This window comes from Heteronotia binoei, chromosome 3 (genome assembly GCF_032191835.1).
Source record: "Heteronotia binoei isolate CCM8104 ecotype False Entrance Well chromosome 3, APGP_CSIRO_Hbin_v1, whole genome shotgun sequence".
NCBI classification, from domain to species: domain Eukaryota; kingdom Metazoa; phylum Chordata; class Lepidosauria; order Squamata; family Gekkonidae; genus Heteronotia; species Heteronotia binoei.
In genome coordinates this window covers 166,907,729-166,926,237 of record NC_083225.1, presented here as the reverse complement: position 1 = coordinate 166,926,237, position 18,509 = coordinate 166,907,729, and the positions used below count along the sequence as shown (strand labels likewise).

General features: G+C 44.8%; 1 protein-coding gene across 1 annotated transcript in view; it reads left to right on the top strand.

The window, feature by feature from the left end:
* DDX10 (DEAD-box helicase 10) overlaps positions 1-18,509 on the top strand; it is a 232,441-nt gene that overhangs the window by 132,653 nt on the left and 81,279 nt on the right. Inside the window, exons 14-15 of the mRNA XM_060234843.1 lie at positions 1,879-1,992; positions 10,708-10,869. Coding sequence (XP_060090826.1) covers positions 1,879-1,992; positions 10,708-10,869 — 276 coding nt within the window. The remainder of the gene's footprint in view (positions 1-1,878; positions 1,993-10,707; positions 10,870-18,509) is intronic.

The window sequence follows — 18,509 nt, the reverse complement described above, 5'->3', positions numbered from 1 at the left end:
CAGCTCACACATTTTTGTCTTAGCTCAGGAAAAATGGCCCTAGAGCACAATAATTTAAGTAGTATCTCACAACTTTAATGCCAGTAGCTCACAACTTTAATGCCAATAGCTCACAAAATAGAATTTTTGCTCACAAGACTCCACAGCTTAGAGGAAACATTGATCCTGATATCTGTGTATTCCTCCTAATTGCAATACCTGTGGCTCAATAAACAATGCAAACAGCCAAAGTAATAGAGACCTTCCTCGATGAGTCTCTGTATGTAAGTGGTAAGCCTCTGACAGGTTGATGAAAACTCCGATTACAACATGATCTCGGAGAGTACCTCTAAGAGGTTTAATAACTTGAATTAAATACAGCCATTCAATACAATCAAATGCTTTTTGATATGGAATACTATCTTTCTTAAATATAATCCTGTTCAATCTGTTAGCAATGAGAGTTGTCTAGATTTTAAAACATTTTAAATTACATGAGTTTTAAATGATTCAGACTGAGTGGACTGGCCCTGGTTTTGGGGTTGCTACTATTTTAGCTTTATCCCATTATTATTGGTAGCACAGTAGCAAAATGTTTCTAATGCTGTTCATCAAGATTGGTAGCACAATATCCAAAAAGATTTTTTAAAAATTCCTTTGGTGATCCATCAAATGCAGGCAATTTATTATTCTTTAAATTCTTACTGACCCTTCTTTTTTGCGCTTGCTATTCCTGTTTTGGGTGTTTTCTGTATCCGAGAATTTTAGGGATTTTCCATTTAAACAGAAAATCTTTTTTTTTAAATCTACAGAGAAATTCCATTTAGCATAATACAATTTAAATTATTAAGGTGTCTATTGAGGAGATTTTATATGCAATATTTATCTACCTTAATCCAGAATAGATAAGTATGTTCCAGTAGTCCAGCTTGTATTATTGATAATTTATTCCAAAACACAGATTTCTTTTGCTTTAGGAAGTTTTCTGATCTTTTTACTTAGTAATCTTTTACCAGCTCTGTTTCTTGCAGTATCCCAAGTTCTCATGTGCTACTGTCCCCCTTGTTCTATTTCTAATATTGTAATTTGGAACATCAGATCATTTTCTTATTGATCTGATGTATTCTTCAGTTCTTCTACTCTCTGAATAAAAAATTAAATGAATATGTGCTTCCAGTATAGCTCAGGACACATCTGGAGTTAGCATTAATCTAATAATAAATCTCCAAGGCCTGTCTAATTTCTTCTACTAGATTCTTACTGTGAAGTAATTAATTATTTAATCCCCACTGTTAGGAGAAGTCAAAACACTGCTGTGTCATTATGACTGGTGCATGATCTGCATGTATCATGAGGCTGCTTTCTGCATTGCTTGTTCTAATCCAAAAGTTTGGAAAAACCAGTACAGAAAATCTTTTCAAATATGATTTAGTCAATGAAAGAAAAAATAGTAAATCCTGCCTGTCTTTATTTTTAAAATTCCATTGTCTCACTATCCCAGTTCCAAAGACTGTCTATTCAAACAAAATGGTGAAACTCTGTGGTCTGAACACCTTGGACAAAGTGTGAGAAAAAAAAATGTATTAAACAGAAAAAGCTAACAAATATGGTCTATCTGTAGTCTTCTTATCCTCAATCTGTTTCCATCATGCTTTGCACCATATTTCTCACAGCTGAAGCATGAGAAACCTTTTGTTGCTAGGATTCTCAGTAGTTAAAATGTAAATACAGAACTGCCTTTGGGGAGAAGACTTGTATGTTTTTTCTTTGAAGTTGCACACTGGGAACATTGTGAATCAGCATAGGCAGACTACTTTTCAGGGGAGTTTGTCTGTAGTTATAATCTGTTTTTCTTGCTGAATTCTAACCATGTTGTCTACATCTGTCCTCCTTTTGTAGAGCTCATCAGAATCAAAACTGAAGAAGAAAATAACTAAGACTAAAGAAGCTAAAAAAGTATTGAAGAGAAATTTTAAAGTAAACACAAAAATTGTATTTACTGATGATGGGGAGGTAAGCACCGTCAAAACATTTAGCTTATTATTGTAAAATGTCCTAAACATATATATAAACTGTTTTTGTGGTACATCAGTCATTCTCAGCCTTTCAGCTTTCACAAACCATTTTCCTTGTTGACTTGCTGGCTGAGAAACTCCTGGATGTTGGCTGTGGAATCTGTGCACTGGATTCTGGGATGCCTAGTTGAGCTGGTGAGAACTGGAAAGGCCTCTTGGATCTCACTCACTAGTAACATTGTGAATTAGCAGAGGCAAGACTACCTTTCAGGGGAGTTTGTCCACTGTTATAATCTTCTGTGTGGTAAATTTCTGAGGGTTCACAGTTTAAAAACCACTGGCCTAGTGGAACTATACATGGTTTAATGTAATCTTGACCAGAATTGTTTTGTTGAAGTTCAACAGTTCTTTTCGAATCTGTGTCCATTTAAAGTGGGCTAAGTGGAATAAGCTGCCCACAGGATGTCTTGGATTCAGGAGACTATTTCCGTATATGGAAGGTTTTCTTCCCATAGTGTGGTTTTCTTGCTTCTCCTTCCTTCTGCAGCCCCAAACTTTCCTCACAATTCTGCCCTGAGGTTCAGGGGACAACAGTTTGGACTTCAGACAGAAGAGTGAGAGAAGAAAGTTGCACCCCTGGGTTCCATCTGTATTTTTCCATCTGTGGAAGCATCTCATTGGATCCAAGCCAACTTTTCTGATGATCCACAGTGCAATAGAATAAAATGTTGGTGGCCTTTTCCATGGTAATTGGTGACAAATACAGTTTAAAACCCAAGTCCTCAGGTACTCTAGTGCTGCTATACTGAACATTTTGGATAAGGAGAGAGGCCAAGTGTTCTATGGTATAAGCAGAGGTTGCTAGGTCTGTGCATGTTCCTTATCACAAAGACATTTGTCAGTCAAAAATGATTCTGATACACTTGTCTATGGATTCAAGTGCATGATGCTCCAGATCGTCTCCTGGAAACTTTCTATCATGGATCAGTGGCTGGGATCCTCACATTTTGGCTGGGCTTACTAATCAGCCATCACTATTAGCAGACAAGTGGATCTATGGAACCTTGTCAATAGGATTCACCCTGTGTCAAATGTCCACAGTGCTGAATTGCCTTAAGAACACATTCTAGCATATTTCTGTTCTAGATTTACTGGAAAACCCCCAGAAAACTCTTCTGGCTGCAAAGAAAAGATGAATGTTCTGATTAAACTTGAGCTCGTAATGGTTTGCTCCTTGAAATAATTTAGCCTATTGCCTTTTCAGAAGCCAACTTGGACGCTAAGAACGATAGATAGCGAGTGTAGCAGCTGACAGAAAGTTGCTTGAATTTCTTTGCTTTTGTTTTGGTAGGAAGTGCTGTAATGTATTTCTGTGGCAGCCATGGATGCTGAACTGTCAGTTTCTATAATTAGGTTGATATATTAAGCCTTGTTCTGTGAATTTGTGTGAGGAATGATCATGTTGAATGCGATGCTGCATTCAGAATGTTGAATAGCAACGTGGCTTCTGAGCTGATCTCATAGGGAGAGAAAAATGAAACAAGACTTTAAAGACACAAGGGTGGCCTTTTCCAGCGTGTAGGATTGTCAGTTTGAAATAAGCACATTTTAAAAGTTAAATTTATACATCACCTGGTGATTTTAGTCACTTAGTGAATATTGTATTGCTGTTGTGTCTGCTTTGCATGCCATCCTGCATGCCAGTATTTTTCCCGCAGATGAGACATGTACATTTACCAATTCTGTCACTTCTCTCTATCAGTATGCAGCAGCTCTGGCTAGATCTTCTTCGTGGTCTCTGTGCTTCACACTCATGGGATAGTGCGCCTGCGCCGATCCCCGAATCGGTATCTGCAAAAGCCCGGGATTTTTTCGCGCTCGGCGCCACCAGGCATGCGCAGGCGACCCACTGCGCATGCCCACCGGCGCCCGCGCGGCAATCCCGCCAGTTCCTTTCTGACCGCTGCGCTAGAGAGGTTCCCTTTCTGATTCTCCGGTCGGTGAGAGCGATTTTTTCTCTCGTTCCAGCCCGTTTGGTCTTGTAAATAGTTAGTTAGCTAGTTATTAGTGTTAGTTAGTGATAGTTAGTAAAAAAAAAAAAAAAAGAAGAAGAAGCGTTTTCTTTGTTGTCCGGCGGATCGCCCTTTGGGGTGGTCCGTTTCCGTTTTTACCCCCCTTTCTCTCAGGCGTTTCTGAGCAGAAGGAAAAAAATTTTCCCGCGCGACCGCTTATGGAAAGTCGCTGGGGGTTTTTTAAGCGCTGCCGGGCTTGTGGGAGGAAGATTGCCCCTCCCGACGGACATTCCCTGTGCCTGCTGTGTTTGGGGGAGGCGCACAGAGTTGAGTCGTGCCCGCACTGCCTTCGGTTCTCGAAACAGACCAGGAAGAACCGTGCGGCTCGATTATCGGCAGCGCTCACCGAATCGGCGCTTCGACCTCATCGACCGATGGAGGTTTCGGCACCGAAGTCGACCGACACCCCGGCACAGGAGCTTGCATCGGCCGATGCTGCTCCGATTCTGACTTTGGAATTGCCGGAAGAGCGTGGCTCCACGAAGCGTCCCCACGAGGGTTCGGTGGATGCGCCCGCTACAAAACGCCAAGAGGACTCGGGGACCCGAGCTCCGAAAAAGGCGAAATCGAAGGAGAAGCGCAAGCGACCCCGCACTCCTTCTCCGTCGGAAGGCGCATCGACGTCGGCAAAACCGCCGAAATCGATTCGGGTCTCTCCGCGCAGGAGCCCAACAGCCCAACAACGCCTGTCGGCGTCGGAGCAGGAGCCAGAAATTGACCTCACCCAACGGTCTTCATCCTCAGGCTCACGGCGTCGGTCGAGCAGCGGATCGACGTCGGGGGTAGACGCTTCGGCACCGGTCGTAGACCCGCCCTTCAAGCCCCGACCCAGACGGGACCTATCCTACACCCCGCAACGCTTCCCAATACCACCATGGGAGCAACGGCGGTGGCAGCCTCCCTACTCCAGATACGAATCCTGTCGGTGGTACCCGGAGGACTACCAAGACTGGGAACAAGCTTCGGAGTTTTCTGCGATGTCGAGGGTCTCGCATCACTCCCGGAAGGCGTCGGCGTCGGTCCCCCCGGATCGACAGCTAGTCCCGGTCGAAGCTCCTCCAAGACTATCGTCGGTACAACTTCAACCGCGAGAGTCGACACCGAGGCTCTCCGAGCATTCCACCCAGCGTGACTCCTCGTCATCGGAGTCGGACAGTGAGATCCCTGATCTGGAACCCTCACCTGGTTCCAACACGGCGGAGGATCTTCCGATCTCGCCGTCGGAAGACCTAAAATCCTATGGCGACCTCGTGAGGCGCATCGCTTCCACCCTCAGACTGCCTGTGACCCAACCGGAACCCGTAGTGGATGACAACGTGTTCGATATAATGCAGAGGAACACGTCCACTGCGGTGGCCCTTCCAGTCACCAAGGTGATTCTTCAGGCCATCAAAGAATCCTGGAAGAAGCCTTCCTCGACACCCGTCTCCTCCAAACGCCTGGACCATATGTACAGGGTTCAGGAGGCAGGTGCTGAATTTCTGTTCACCCACCCACGTCCGAATTCTGTGGTGGTCTCCTCCTCCTCGAAGGCAAGGAAGGTGCACTCCTCCCCACCGGACAAGGAGTGTAGGAAAATCGACGGGATGGGCCGCAAGGTCTATTCAGCGGGGGCACTCGGCATCAAGGTAGCTAACTATGCAGCCTGCATGGCTAGGTACCAGTATGCCGTGTGGGAACAGCTTTCCCCCTTCCTCTCTTCACTAAGTGAGGACAAGAAGACGGCGGCAATGAAATTGCAAAAGGAAGGTCTCGCTGTAGCCAGACAGCAACTGGCTGCAGCGAAACATATGGTGGAAGCCTCAGCCAAAGCCATTACATCGGCAGTTTGCATCAGGCGACACTCCTGGCTCAGGTCGACGGCACTGCACCAGGACACCAAGACCTTTATCGAGGACTTACCCTTCGAGGGTGACGGGCTCTTCAGCACTACGACCGACACGGCGCTGCAAGAGTTTGACAAGAGTGTCAAGACATCCAGAAACTTGGGGGTCCAACCTTCCTCCAAGTCTCCGAAGTCAAAACAATGGTCCAAACCTTGGACCAAGAAGCCCTATCAGAAGTTCTCCCCTGAGCAGTGGCGTCCTCGCTCGCAGCAACCTGAACGGCCACCCTACTCCGGCAACGGCAGAAACCGTTATGGGGGCCAGCCTTCTAATAAATCTAAGGGGGCTCGGCCACAGAAGCAGGGGGTTTGACTTCCCGCAAGCACGCGTCATCGCCCCCACTGTCGACCATTCCATTCGCCTACGCCCTTTCCTGCCTGCCTGGGAGTTGATCTCCACAGACAGGTGGGCTCTGTCCATTATTCAAGAGGGCTACAAGATAGAGTTTATCCAGACCCCAAACCAGTCCGTGGTAGTTACCACTCCCCCTTCCCCACCTCTGCTGGCGGAGGTGAGCAACCTCCTACAGAAACAAGCCATAGAGGTTGTTCCACCGGAGACCAGGGTGGGAGGTTTCTACTCCCGCTACTTTCTGGTTCCCAAAAGGGACGGGGGTCTACGGCCTATCATGGACTTGCGGGGTCTGAAAAAATTCATTCTATACCAGAAGTTCAGAATGGCTACACTGCAAACGATCCTGCCCCTCATCAATCAGGGGGATTGGATGGCGACCCTGGACCTCAGGGATGCTTACTTTCATGTCAGCATCCATCCCGCGTTCAGGCGTTTCCTACGATTTGCAGTGGGTGCTCGTCACTTCCAATTCAGGGCCCTGCCGTTTGGACTGTCTACTGCTCCTCGGGTGTTCACGAAGCTGATGAGTGTGGTGGCTGCTCATCTTCGCCTTCAGGGAGTCGTTGTTTTTCCGTACATCGACGACTGGCTTCTTGTAGCGAAGTCGAGGGAGAGTCTAACAACCCACATCGCTATCACTCTGCGTCTTCTCGGCACCCTGGGGTTGCAGGTCAACGTGGAGAAGTCTCATCTCACCCCGTCAAAGACAGTTCAATTCATAGGGGCTCTGTTGGACACGGATCAGCACAGAGCGTTTCTTCCCGCTCAGAGAGCAAGGGACATCATGACTCTGGTACAGCTTCTCCAAAGGCGACAGTGGGGCACAGCACAACAGATCCAGCGGATGCTGGGACTGATGGCTGCGACGACGAGCGTGCTGCGCTTTGCAAGACTGCACATGAGGGGCCTACAGCTATGGTTCTTGCGCCATTTTCGCCCCCTCAGAGACTCACCTCGGAAGAGGTTCACCATCCCATCCGAGGCTCTTCAATCCCTGCAATGGTGGGGGTCGGAGAGCAACATCTGCCAAGGGGCTCCCTTTCATCTACCAACCCCTTCCGTGACCATCGCCACCGATGCTTCCATGTGGGGGTGGGGAGCTCATCTGGAGGATTTATGTGTGGGGGGCAAGTGGCCACTGAAACTCGGCCAGTACCACATAAATTACCTGGAACTGCTGGCGGTCCACTTTGCCCTTCGATCCTTCCGCCCTCTGTTAGCGGGGAAGACCGTGGCATTACTGACGGACAACACCACTGCCATGTGTTATATAAACAGGCAGGGAGGGACAGTGTCTCGCAGGCTATGCTCACTGGCATTAGATCTCTGGAGGGAGTGCCTCCAGTGGGACATTTTTGTGAAGGCTGCGCATCTGCCTGGGGTCCTCAACGTACAGGCGGACTCTCTCAGCAGGGGTGCAGCGTCCCCACACGAATGGGAACTGCAGTGGAAGTTCCTGGAACCAGTATTCCAACTTTGGGGCTATCCGCAGCTAGATGTTTTTGCCACAGCGTGGAACAAGAAGTGCCCCTTGTTCTGTGCCAGGGGGGGTGCGGACCCGACTTCCCTGGGAGACGGACTCCTTTTTCAGTGGGAGGGTTGGTTCCTGTACATGTTCCCACCCTTACCTCTGCTGACGAGAGTGGTCCACAAGTTAGTGCAGGAGAGACCACGATGCATTCTGGTGACCCCGTGGTGGCCCCGTCAGAGCTGGTTCCCGATTCTGCTCCAGCAGTCGAAGGGGATCTTTTACCAGTTCCCGGCGGAACCGGACCTGTTGTCGGCCCAGGGCGGACATGTGCTCCATCACAACGTGCCGCACCTGAAGCTGACAGCGTGGTTCATCGACCACTAGACTTTTCCACCAGGGTTCAGCATGTGCTCCAGAGTAGCAGGAAACCTTCCACCCGTGCCTCTTATGAGAGGAAGTGGAAGAAGTTCAGTGACTTCATGGCTGACTCTCTTGTGCCACCCAACTCGGTTGGACTCCCGGCAATTTTTGAGTTTCTTTTGTCTTTGATCGATGAGGGGTTAGTTTTTTCCTCCATCAAGGTTTATTTGGCAGCTATTTCTGCCTTCCATGTTTCGGTCGAGGGTTACTCTGTTTTTGCACACCCGCATTCCAAAAGATTTTTAAAGGGCCTGTTCCGGCTTCATCCCCCCTCTAGATCCCCTCCACAGTTGTGGGACCTGACTTTGGTTTTGGACAAGTTAACTCGCCGTCCCTTTGAACCCATGGCAACATGTTCCCTGCAGCTTTTGTCCTGGAAGACTGCATTTTTAGTTGCCATCACGTCAGCACGTCGTGCGGGGGAGCTCACAGCGATGCGGTGTGACTACCCATACCTTGCCTTTAGGGAGGCCGGAGTTTCTTTGGCCCCGGACATTACTTTTCTCCCGAAAGTGGTTTCCCAGTTTCACCTTAACTTAGAAGTTTGGTTACCCACCTTTTACCCTAGTCCTTCCTCGGACGAGGAACGGAGGCTACATGCACTGGATGTTAAGCGTGCCCTCCTATTTTATTTAAACCGTTCAAGGGGTTTTCGTAAGGATAACCAGCTTTTTGTCTCCTACTCTGCCCCCAAGTTAGGGTCCAAGATTTCGTCTCAAAGACTTTCCAAGTGGCTTACTGAGACGATCAAACTTTGTTATCTGTTGGCTAAAAAGCCGTTACCTGGACCTGTGCGTGGACACTCCACTAGGGCGATGGCCACGTCGGTGGCATTCCTGAAAGGTGTGTCCCTTTCTGATGTCTGCAAGGCGGCTACCTGGTCTTCTCCGCATGCCTTCATGAAGCACTACGCGCTGGACGTGCATGCTCAGCAGAGGACTCGGTTGGGAGCTGCGGTGCTACAGGCTGTGTCTTCAGGCTGACCGTCTTCCCGCCTCCAGGTATGCTTTGCTTGCTAATCTCCCATGAGTGTGAAGCACAGAGACCACGAAGAAGATAGACAGGTTGCTTACCTGTAACTGTAGATCTTCGAGTGGTCATCTGTGCATTCACACTACCCGCCCTCCTTCCCCGCTGCTGACGGTCTCTCTCTCTCCAGAAAGGGGCTTTCAGCGGTCAGGGAGGAACTGGCGGGATTGCCGCGCGGGCGCCGGTGGGCATGCGCAGTGGGTCGCCTGCGCATGCCTGGTGGCGCCGAGCGCGAAAAAATCCCGGGCTTTTGCAGATACCGATTCGGGGATCGGCGCAGGCGCACTATCCCATGAGTGTGAATGCACAGATGACCACTCGAAGATCTACAGTTACAGGTAAGCAACCTGTCTTTTCACTTCTTCTGCGCTATAATAGTTCCTGGTGCCTCTTTCTGTCTCTTCTTCCTTCCTCTTCCTCCCTCCCTTCTGCAAAACATCTCTAAATAACATTTTGCTGCCGTGTCTATTCATCTAGTACCTGATAGCTTTGTGCAGTCTTTTGAGATGTGCAGATGTCATCATCTTCAGTGAAGGTGGAGTGATGATTTTATATCATGCTTGTCTAGTTGAGGTAGATGAAGCGTTGAGTACCATGGTCAAACTGGGGACCCTAGCGACAGGATTCAGACATCTGACTGCTGAAACTTGGGCATTGTGTAGCATCAGAGGTATCCTCCCTTCTGTCCTTCGTCATCACAACTGCAGATGGGCAGAGAATGATGGTATAATTACTAGGGTTGGGAAGTGCTATCATGTCACAGGCAACTTATGGCAGCCGTATCGTGTTTTCAAGGCAAAAGTGAACAGAGGCAGTTTGCCATTGCTTGCTTCTGCATTGCATCCCTGGACTTCATTGGTAGTCTCCCATCCAAGTACTAACCAGGGGCAACCCTGCTTAGCTCCTGAGATCTGATTAACTTCAGCCTGGGTCATCCATGTCAGGCCATAATTCCTAGCTCGGCAGAATCAAGATGTACAAGAGGCTCCCTGAAATTCAAAGTGGACTCTTACCTGGCCCCTCAGCATGATTGACTGCTCTCTCGCCTCCTTCCTGTATCCTGTCTGATTAGTTGATTTCTCGCTTAACTGCCAGATTGCTTTCAGGCAGATGGTGGCCCAATTATACATTGCATGTGTATTGAAGAGTTAACTGTGCTTGACTGGGTCAGTCTCGACCTGAAATGAGTAAAAATGCATTTCGGAGAATAGATCATTTGTGCTTTATCAGAATTGATCGGTAAGAATACCGTTTTATTTGTTTTACATCTCTAATTCCTGTGGGACTGAACTGCAGTTTCTGCTTCCTTTCCCTCTCCCCCCACCCTGCTGCCTATAACTTTAAGACACTCTTATAGAGACAGCAAGAACTCAAGGGAGGCTATTCCATTGCCTTTAAAACATAATGTGAGAAGCGGGAACACTCTGCATTAGTAATAAATTGTGTGCTATAATGGTTTTTACTGTTCTTCTTTCATTCAGTTAATTCAGCAATGGCCACCAGCACAGAAGTCTGTTCAAAATAAAGCAGACGAGGATAATGATTTTGGAGGCATCAATCTAGAAAAAGCAAAAGAGAGATTGCAGGAAGAGGACAAATTTGACAAAGAAGAATATAGGAAGAAAATTAAAGAAAAACACAGGGTAAGTTCAAATGTCTTCTCATATGAGGGTGTATTTGAAGACAAATGCTACTATAACATTGATGTTTGCTTTGGAGAGTGAACTTTTTTTGTACTTCAGTTTTTACTCACTGAAACATTAGCTTTATAACTCGTTTAAATATTCTGTAGTATTTAGGACATTTTTGTCTTTTTCATTGGGTAAACCTTGTGGATTTCAGCAGAGTAGCTGTGTTGATCTGCAGGAGAAGAGCTATATTTGAGTCCAGTAGCACTTTAGAAACAAACATGACTTTATGGGTACAGGCATTTGAGAATCAAAGTTCCCTTTGTCAGATAGCTTTGATTCTCAAAAGCATATACCAGAGAAATCTTGCGGGTCTCCTAGGTGCTGCTGGACTTGAACCATTTGGATTGTGCAACATGGCTTCTTACTGCCCCTCCCTGGGATTAGAAAACCTTGACTTGGCAAGTAATCATACTGTAGGTCATAGAATTACAAAGTTGGAAGGAACTTCCAGGGTCATCTAGTCCAACCCCCTACACAATGCTGGAAATTCACAAATACCTCCCCCCACACGCATACATCCCCAGTGACCAAAAGATGGCAAAAACCTCTAGAATCCCCTGCCAAACTGGCCTGGAGAAACATTGTTGACTGACTCCAAAGTGGCAATCAGCATTTCTCTGGGCGGGTAGGAAATGGCCATGAGAGCTAAGCAGTGATGCAACCCTTCCCACCCTCCTTCTCATGATCTGCCTAATTCACAGAACCAGCATTGCTGTCAGATGGCCATCTAGCCTCTGCTTAAAAACCTCCAAGAAAGGAGAGCCCACCACTTCCCGAGGAAGCGTATTCCACTGAGGGTCTTCTTAAGCATCAATCCAAATACACATAATTAGAAACCAGACTATAACTATACAGTCTGGATGGCTATCAGGTCCTTTGTCTGTTGAGACAAGATTAAAACATTTTACAAGATCCCAGTACAGGTGCAGAGGGCAGTGATCACAAAAGGCATGGGACTGCTTTCCATCACAAAGGGCTAGGGAGTGTATAAATGAGGCATTCATCATCCGGTGTCATATTTAAGTGCCTTATGTGGGCTTTTTCATAGATATGATTGAAGGCTATCAAACATGCTAATGAATTATTCAAAAAATGGCATAGATATATGTGATTGATTTGGGCTGTAATGTAAAGCTTTTGTGCGGGTGCTTTATAGCCTTTTTGGCATTTAAGAAAATCTTGAATTGTAAGCCATAAAAATGCAGAGTTAGTTTCTGGACCATTTATTTGTCATAAATGAGAGCTAGAAGTTTGGGAACTTGACAGCAGATAATAGTTATAAATGTTACACAGTCTTGTCAATGCCCATTGATTGTGCTCCTTAGTCTCATTATTGTTATTTATAGTATTTCTGTTTGTTGCAACACCTAAAAAGCTGTAAGGACACTAAGTTGTGTTCCTTTATAGAGAACAAGTAGAATGTGCTTCAAAGAACAGAATGGCCAAGAGCTTTTTAAAAAGTTACTTAAATTTACAGCATAGGGAGGAAAAAGTTTTTCCAGGCAGGGTGTGTATGAAAACCTTATTCAGAATAACATTTCCATTAGTGTAGTAGGGGGAAGGCTGTTTTTGCTTATCTCTCTCTCCAGCTGCAGATCTACCTCTCCACCCCCATCCATGCACACACTGTTTCAGAAGACTTTTTGACTCCCCCTGCCCCACCTGCAGAATTTCAAGGAGTCAGATCTGCGTGGTTGGGAGTTCCAACAGCTTTTCTCCATTGTTGGTGGTTTATATAAAATCCAGCATTATTACATAAAAACCTACTTAGGTTTCATGCTAGTCACAGAGTATTTTAGTTTTACTCCTATTTGTACTCTGCCTCTTTCTCCAGTTGAAACCCAAAATGGCTTACATCCTTCTTCTTTAGAATGTAAGAACTTAAGGGAAGCTGTGTTGGATAAGGCCAGTGGCCCATCCAGTCCAACACTGTGTCACACAGTGGCCAAAATCTAGGTGTCATCAGGAGGTCCATGAGTGGGGCCAGAACTCTGGAAGCCCTCCCACTTTTGGCTCCCCAGGCACCAAGAATACAGAGCATCACTGCCCTAGATGGCATTCCATCTACATGTTGTGGCTAATAGCCATTGATGTACCTCTGTTCTGTATGTTTAGCCAGTCCCTTTTTGAAGCTGTCTATGCTTGTAGCTGCCGCCACTTCCTGTGGCAGTGAATTCCACAAGTAAATTACTGTTTGGTTGAAGAAGTACTTCCTTTTGTATGTTCTAAACCTACTGCTCATTAATTTCATTGTGTGCCCCCAAGTTCTTGTATTATGGGAAAAGGAGAAGAGTACTTTTTTCTCTACATTCTCTATCCCATGCATAGTCTTGTAAACTTCTGTCATTTCATTCCTCAGTTAGAGTGTGACTGGTCCAAAGGCACACAGCAAGCACCTCTATTGCAAAGTCAGGATTAGAACCTGGTCTCCTTAATTGTAGTTGGGCACTCTTACCACTCCACCATGCTGGCTATCAATATATGGGGTTGACATTCTAATTTCCTACCCTTTTTTAGTTTCCACTTCCTCTTCCACCTGCTGTATGATCTCTGTCTTCAAGAAGTTATACACCCGGTTCCTTGTTAACTGTAGTTAATTGAGAGCTATCTCAGTTCAGCCTTATCATAAATGGTTATACATCACACCATGCCATTTTCCTGCGTTAGAGAGCAGCAGCCAGTTTTATGATGTGATGAGAAACATACAAATGTATGATGTCATATAACAAAGTTCCCATTAAAAAGTGTTAGAAGACAGGAACAGAACTCAACCCACAGTTGTTTTCAGCAGCCACCTCAGGGTGGGTATCATATCTAGTTCAACAGTAAAAATCTGTATTATAGGCTGGAATGTAGCTAATGTCAGCTAGATCCTGATATCCCACTCTGCTTTCTCCCTCACTCATATATCTGAAGATGGCCTTGCAGAAGAGATACCCTTGTAGCTGATTATAACAGGACAATCCCGGATAGCTTTCTCAGAATTGCATTTATTATATGGAAATAAATCCCTTTGAATTCAATTAGACTTATTCTGAGAATGTGTAAAATTTCTAAATAATCTCCAGTGGTGCTTAGTAGAGATGGGCTTAACTGGGAAAATGGTGGTTCATGTTGGTTCATGGTTCATTTAATTTCCAAAGCTGGTTTTTAGTTCATTTGGCTCAGGAGGTGTAGAACAGCCCTCTTGTGAGTTAGAGACACCAAACTCATCAGAATTCTTCAGCAGGCTCTCCTCCACTTGCCCACCAAGTCAGGCAAAGATTGGATTTGGAATGTCTGAGTTATAGCCCCCCAAAGCAGGTACCCCCAGAAAAGCTCAGCTTCAGCTCTCTCACACCAACTAATTCTTTCCTCTTCATGCTGCAAAGTGAAAGCAGCTGAGTCGAGAATGATTAAAGGGCTGGAACTAGAATGATTAAAGGGTTGGAACACTTTCCCTATGAAGAAAGATTAACATGATAGAGGTCTACAAGATTATGCATAGGATAGAGAAGGTAGAGAAAGAAGGACTTTTCTCCCTTTCTCACAATACAAGAATTCATGGGCACTCAATGAAATTGCTGAGCAGTCAGGTTAGAATGGATAAAAGGAAGTACTTCTTCACCCAAAGAGTGATTAACACATGGAATTCACTGCCACATGCAGTGGTTGTAGCTACAAGCATAGACGGCTTCAAGAGGGGATTGGATAAAGATATGGCGCAGAGGTCCATCAGTGGCTATTAGCCACAAGGTATAGATGGAACTCTGTTTAGGGCAAGTGATGCTCTGTATTCTTGTGCTTGGGGAAGGAACAGTGGTAGGGCTTCTAGTGTCCTGGCCCCACTGGTGGACCTCCTGATGGCACCTGTTTTTTTGGTCACTGTGCAACAGAGCATTGGACTGGATGGGCCATTGGCCTGATCCAACATGGCTTCTGTTATGTTTTTGTAAGTCAGGGTGTCTGCTCCCATAGAGCAGAATGGGCCATTATTGGCTCTCCAAACTGCCAAGCAAGCTATGGACAGCTACTGTGGGTGTTTCTAGTGCTCCCAGAAGTCCACTGCCAGCATTGCCCAGTAATGGTTTGAATTGGTGCCAGCCAGTCATGCAAACCAACCATGAAAACAAAAGAAATGATACACTGCAAAAGAAATGTGTTTTGTTTTTGGATTGGGGACAATGCAGTTCTATGAATTGGTTCCAAATAAATCATGAATTGGCCTGATTCATGCATGAATCATGATTCATTTATTGGTTAGTGCCCATACCTAGCACTTAGCAAAATTGTCCTAGTTGAACATGGAAACACTGACAGAGATTCTTCACAGACAGCATTTTTGCTTGTCTTTGAAACAGAGCTAAATTGCCGGCTACATATGCTAAGAGTTAAGAAATTATATAGGAAAGCTCAAATATAGCACAAGAATGAAAGTACTGTTCTCTGTCAAGAGTCACTTGGATACTTTTGTCAATATGCTCTTATTATTGTTTTCACTTACTAACATTTCATGAGAGATAATCAAGTCTATTGTACAAAAATAAATACACTGAATTGAGTAATAAAGGTTTTAATAAAGTTTGCTTCTGCTCTCAAATTCTGTACTTTAAAACTGTTCAACATAACTCTTAAATGAAGCAATTTTTAAAGCTGCAAATAAATGTCAAATTAATGCCAGTTGTTCACTTGTGCATTATAGAAGTATAAGGAGTTAGAACAATTGACTGATAAAGTATTTAATAACTGGATTCCAACAACAGAAGTAGCAAAACTTAATTTTCAGAGTTCATGAATTTGTCAAGGAACTGGCTCATTGATTTATAATATTCCAATCAGTCTCTCCACATTTCTTCATTACCTCATGTCCTTGAAATATAATTACTTTATTTCCATTTCCATTTTTTTTTTAAAAAAAACATACCAAGCTGATTTTGCCTGCCTTGAAAAAGAAAATAAGATAAATTATTTGCTGCTTATTCTCGAGATTCTGGTGAAACATCTCAGGGCGCTCTTAATTTCTTATTCCAGCTACAAGTGTAGGTGTTACAACATTTGGTATATCATAATTTTAGGAATTAAGGCTGAAGTTATGGGTGTGTTGAAGGCACTGGAAGCCATGCAGATTATCCAAAATCTTACTAGATGTAAAGTCAGCAAAACGCTACCTTTAAAGAAGTTTGCTGTTGGTTTTGAACTCATGCTTACAGAAAAGAAAAGGCCCAACACTTATGCTAACCAAGGTGATAGGATCACACTCCCCTTCCCAAATGCAGGTATACCAAGGTGTATAACTGATTTATACTTGTACAGTAAATCTTGGCACAGTAATGGGCTATCTTTAACCAGAGCAAGTGTGGTATAGTCAGCATAACTTTCTAAATCTGTCTTAGTCCATGTTGACAACAAAACAGGTATCCTCGCAATAAACCTTTTCATTATATTTCACATAATGTGCTTAAGTATTAGCAATATCTTGCTACTGCTTTCCTTTTTTCTTTCTCTGCTTTTTAAACCAAACCCAGAAATGCAGCAATACCCAAGGAGTGTATCTTTCAAGCCCCTTAAATGGTTTGGGTTCCAGATATCTTGAAGTCTGCTTTTTTTCTATATGAACCTTCCCAGTTGTTAAAATAATCACAATCCATGTGTTGACTGAAGTCGATTCAGACTCATGATGACCCTATGAATTAACATCCTTCAAAACATCCTATCATTAGCAGCCATTCTTTTGCAAACTGAGAGCTATGGCTTCTTTTATTGAGTCAATCCATCTCATGTTGGGTCTTTTCCTGCTGCCTTCAACTTTTCCTAGCATTATTGCTTTTTCCAGTGACCTTTGCCTTCTCATAGTGTGACTGAAGTACGATAGCCTCAGTTTAGCCATTTTAGGGAGAATTCAGGCTTGATTTGGTGCAGGCCCCACTTATTTGTCTTTTTGGTGGTCTGTGGTATCTATAAGACTCTCCTCCAACGCCACATTTCAAAGGAACCTTCTTTCTTTCTATCAGCTTTCTTCATTGTCTGACTTTCACACCCACACATAGTAATGGGGAATACTGTAGCATGAATTAACTTGATCTTGATTGCCAGTGACAACATCCTTCCACTTAAGGAACTTTTCTAGCTCCTTCATGACTGCCCTCCCCAGTTTCAATATCCTTCTGACTTCTTGGGTGCAGTTTCTCTTTTGGATGATTATTGTCACAAGGAATAGAAAATCCAATTTCTTCACCATCAGCCTTAGTTTTGTATAATTCCCCAGCAGTCGTTACTTTTGCGTTCTTGATTTTTAGCTGTAATCTTGCTTTGGCGCTTTCTGCTTTAACCTTCATCAGTAGTCGCTTCAAGTCTTCGCTGTTTTCTATCAGTGATATATATGACCAATGAAATAACATTCTGTTCCAGTCAGGATTTTTTTTTTTTTGTAGAAATAGTTCAGCAGGAACTTGTTTACATACTAGGCCAACGGTAGCTCTCCAGATGTTTTTTGCCCACAACTCCCATCAGCCCCAGCCAGCATGGCCAATGGCTGGTGCTGATGGGAGTTGTAGGCAAAAAACATCTGGAGAGCTACCATTGGCCACCCCTGCCTTACATCACCATTGTTTTGCATAGGGCTTTGTTGTAGAAAAGGCCCAGCAGGAATGTGGCACAAAGCCAGCTGGAACTGCTTTCCTACTCAAAAAAAGCCCTGGTTCCAGTTATGTAACTTTAAAAAAAAAACATAACTGTGTTTACACTGTGCTTACAAAATAAAAGTGTGCCCATTTGTCATGTTCTGATAGTCCCAATAAAGTTATGAGCTAGGAGGAAATTAGTTAGAGCGAATGTTCTTAAAATCACTGATGTTTTTTAAAACTGGTGTGAAGGTAATTGGTCTCAGACCAAGATATCTTGTGCTTTTTTTACAATTACACTCCAGGTTGGCTTCTTAAACTCCCACAGCCCTCTATGCCTAATACATTTAGACTTCCCACCCTGTAACTCCTGAACACATCGGGGTTTAAGGCCTACCAATAATGCAAGAAACTAATTTATCGATCTGTTACATTAAAGGATCCTTATGCTGTAAACTACATCTACCAGAGTTCCTGAATACCTGCTTTCAAGTGGCTACAGTCCTATGGAGCTTTTGTTTACTGCTCACCAGTCTCCTTTTATTTCTGCAGAGCTCTGCTTCTTTTCCTGAGGGCACATTAACACCTCTTAATTAGGCACTTTCTGAAGTAAAGCTGGTTGATGGCCCTGTTACGGAGTGTCTTCATTGCTTCCCTCTCTGCTTTGCACACTCACTTCTTCTCAGCTCCCCCTCTCTGCTCTGTCTTTGTAGCTCTTCCTGATATTTAGCTTTTTTCAGCTCTCTGTACAGCACCGGTCTCATTTCCCTTGCAGGCTCAGTTCTGTCTTCTAACTCTGGAAATACTTCAGGGTTTGAATTTTCCTACTCTTGGCTCATGGGTCTGTTGCAAAGGAGCAGCTTCTTCAAAGCTTCCTCTGCCGTCTTTCTACACCTTGCCTCTTCTTCTCACTTACAGTCTCACTTCCCAGTTGCTACCTCTGTGTTGCCTGCTGTTGCCTCAACGCTCCCCTTTTCCCCTACCAGTAAGCTG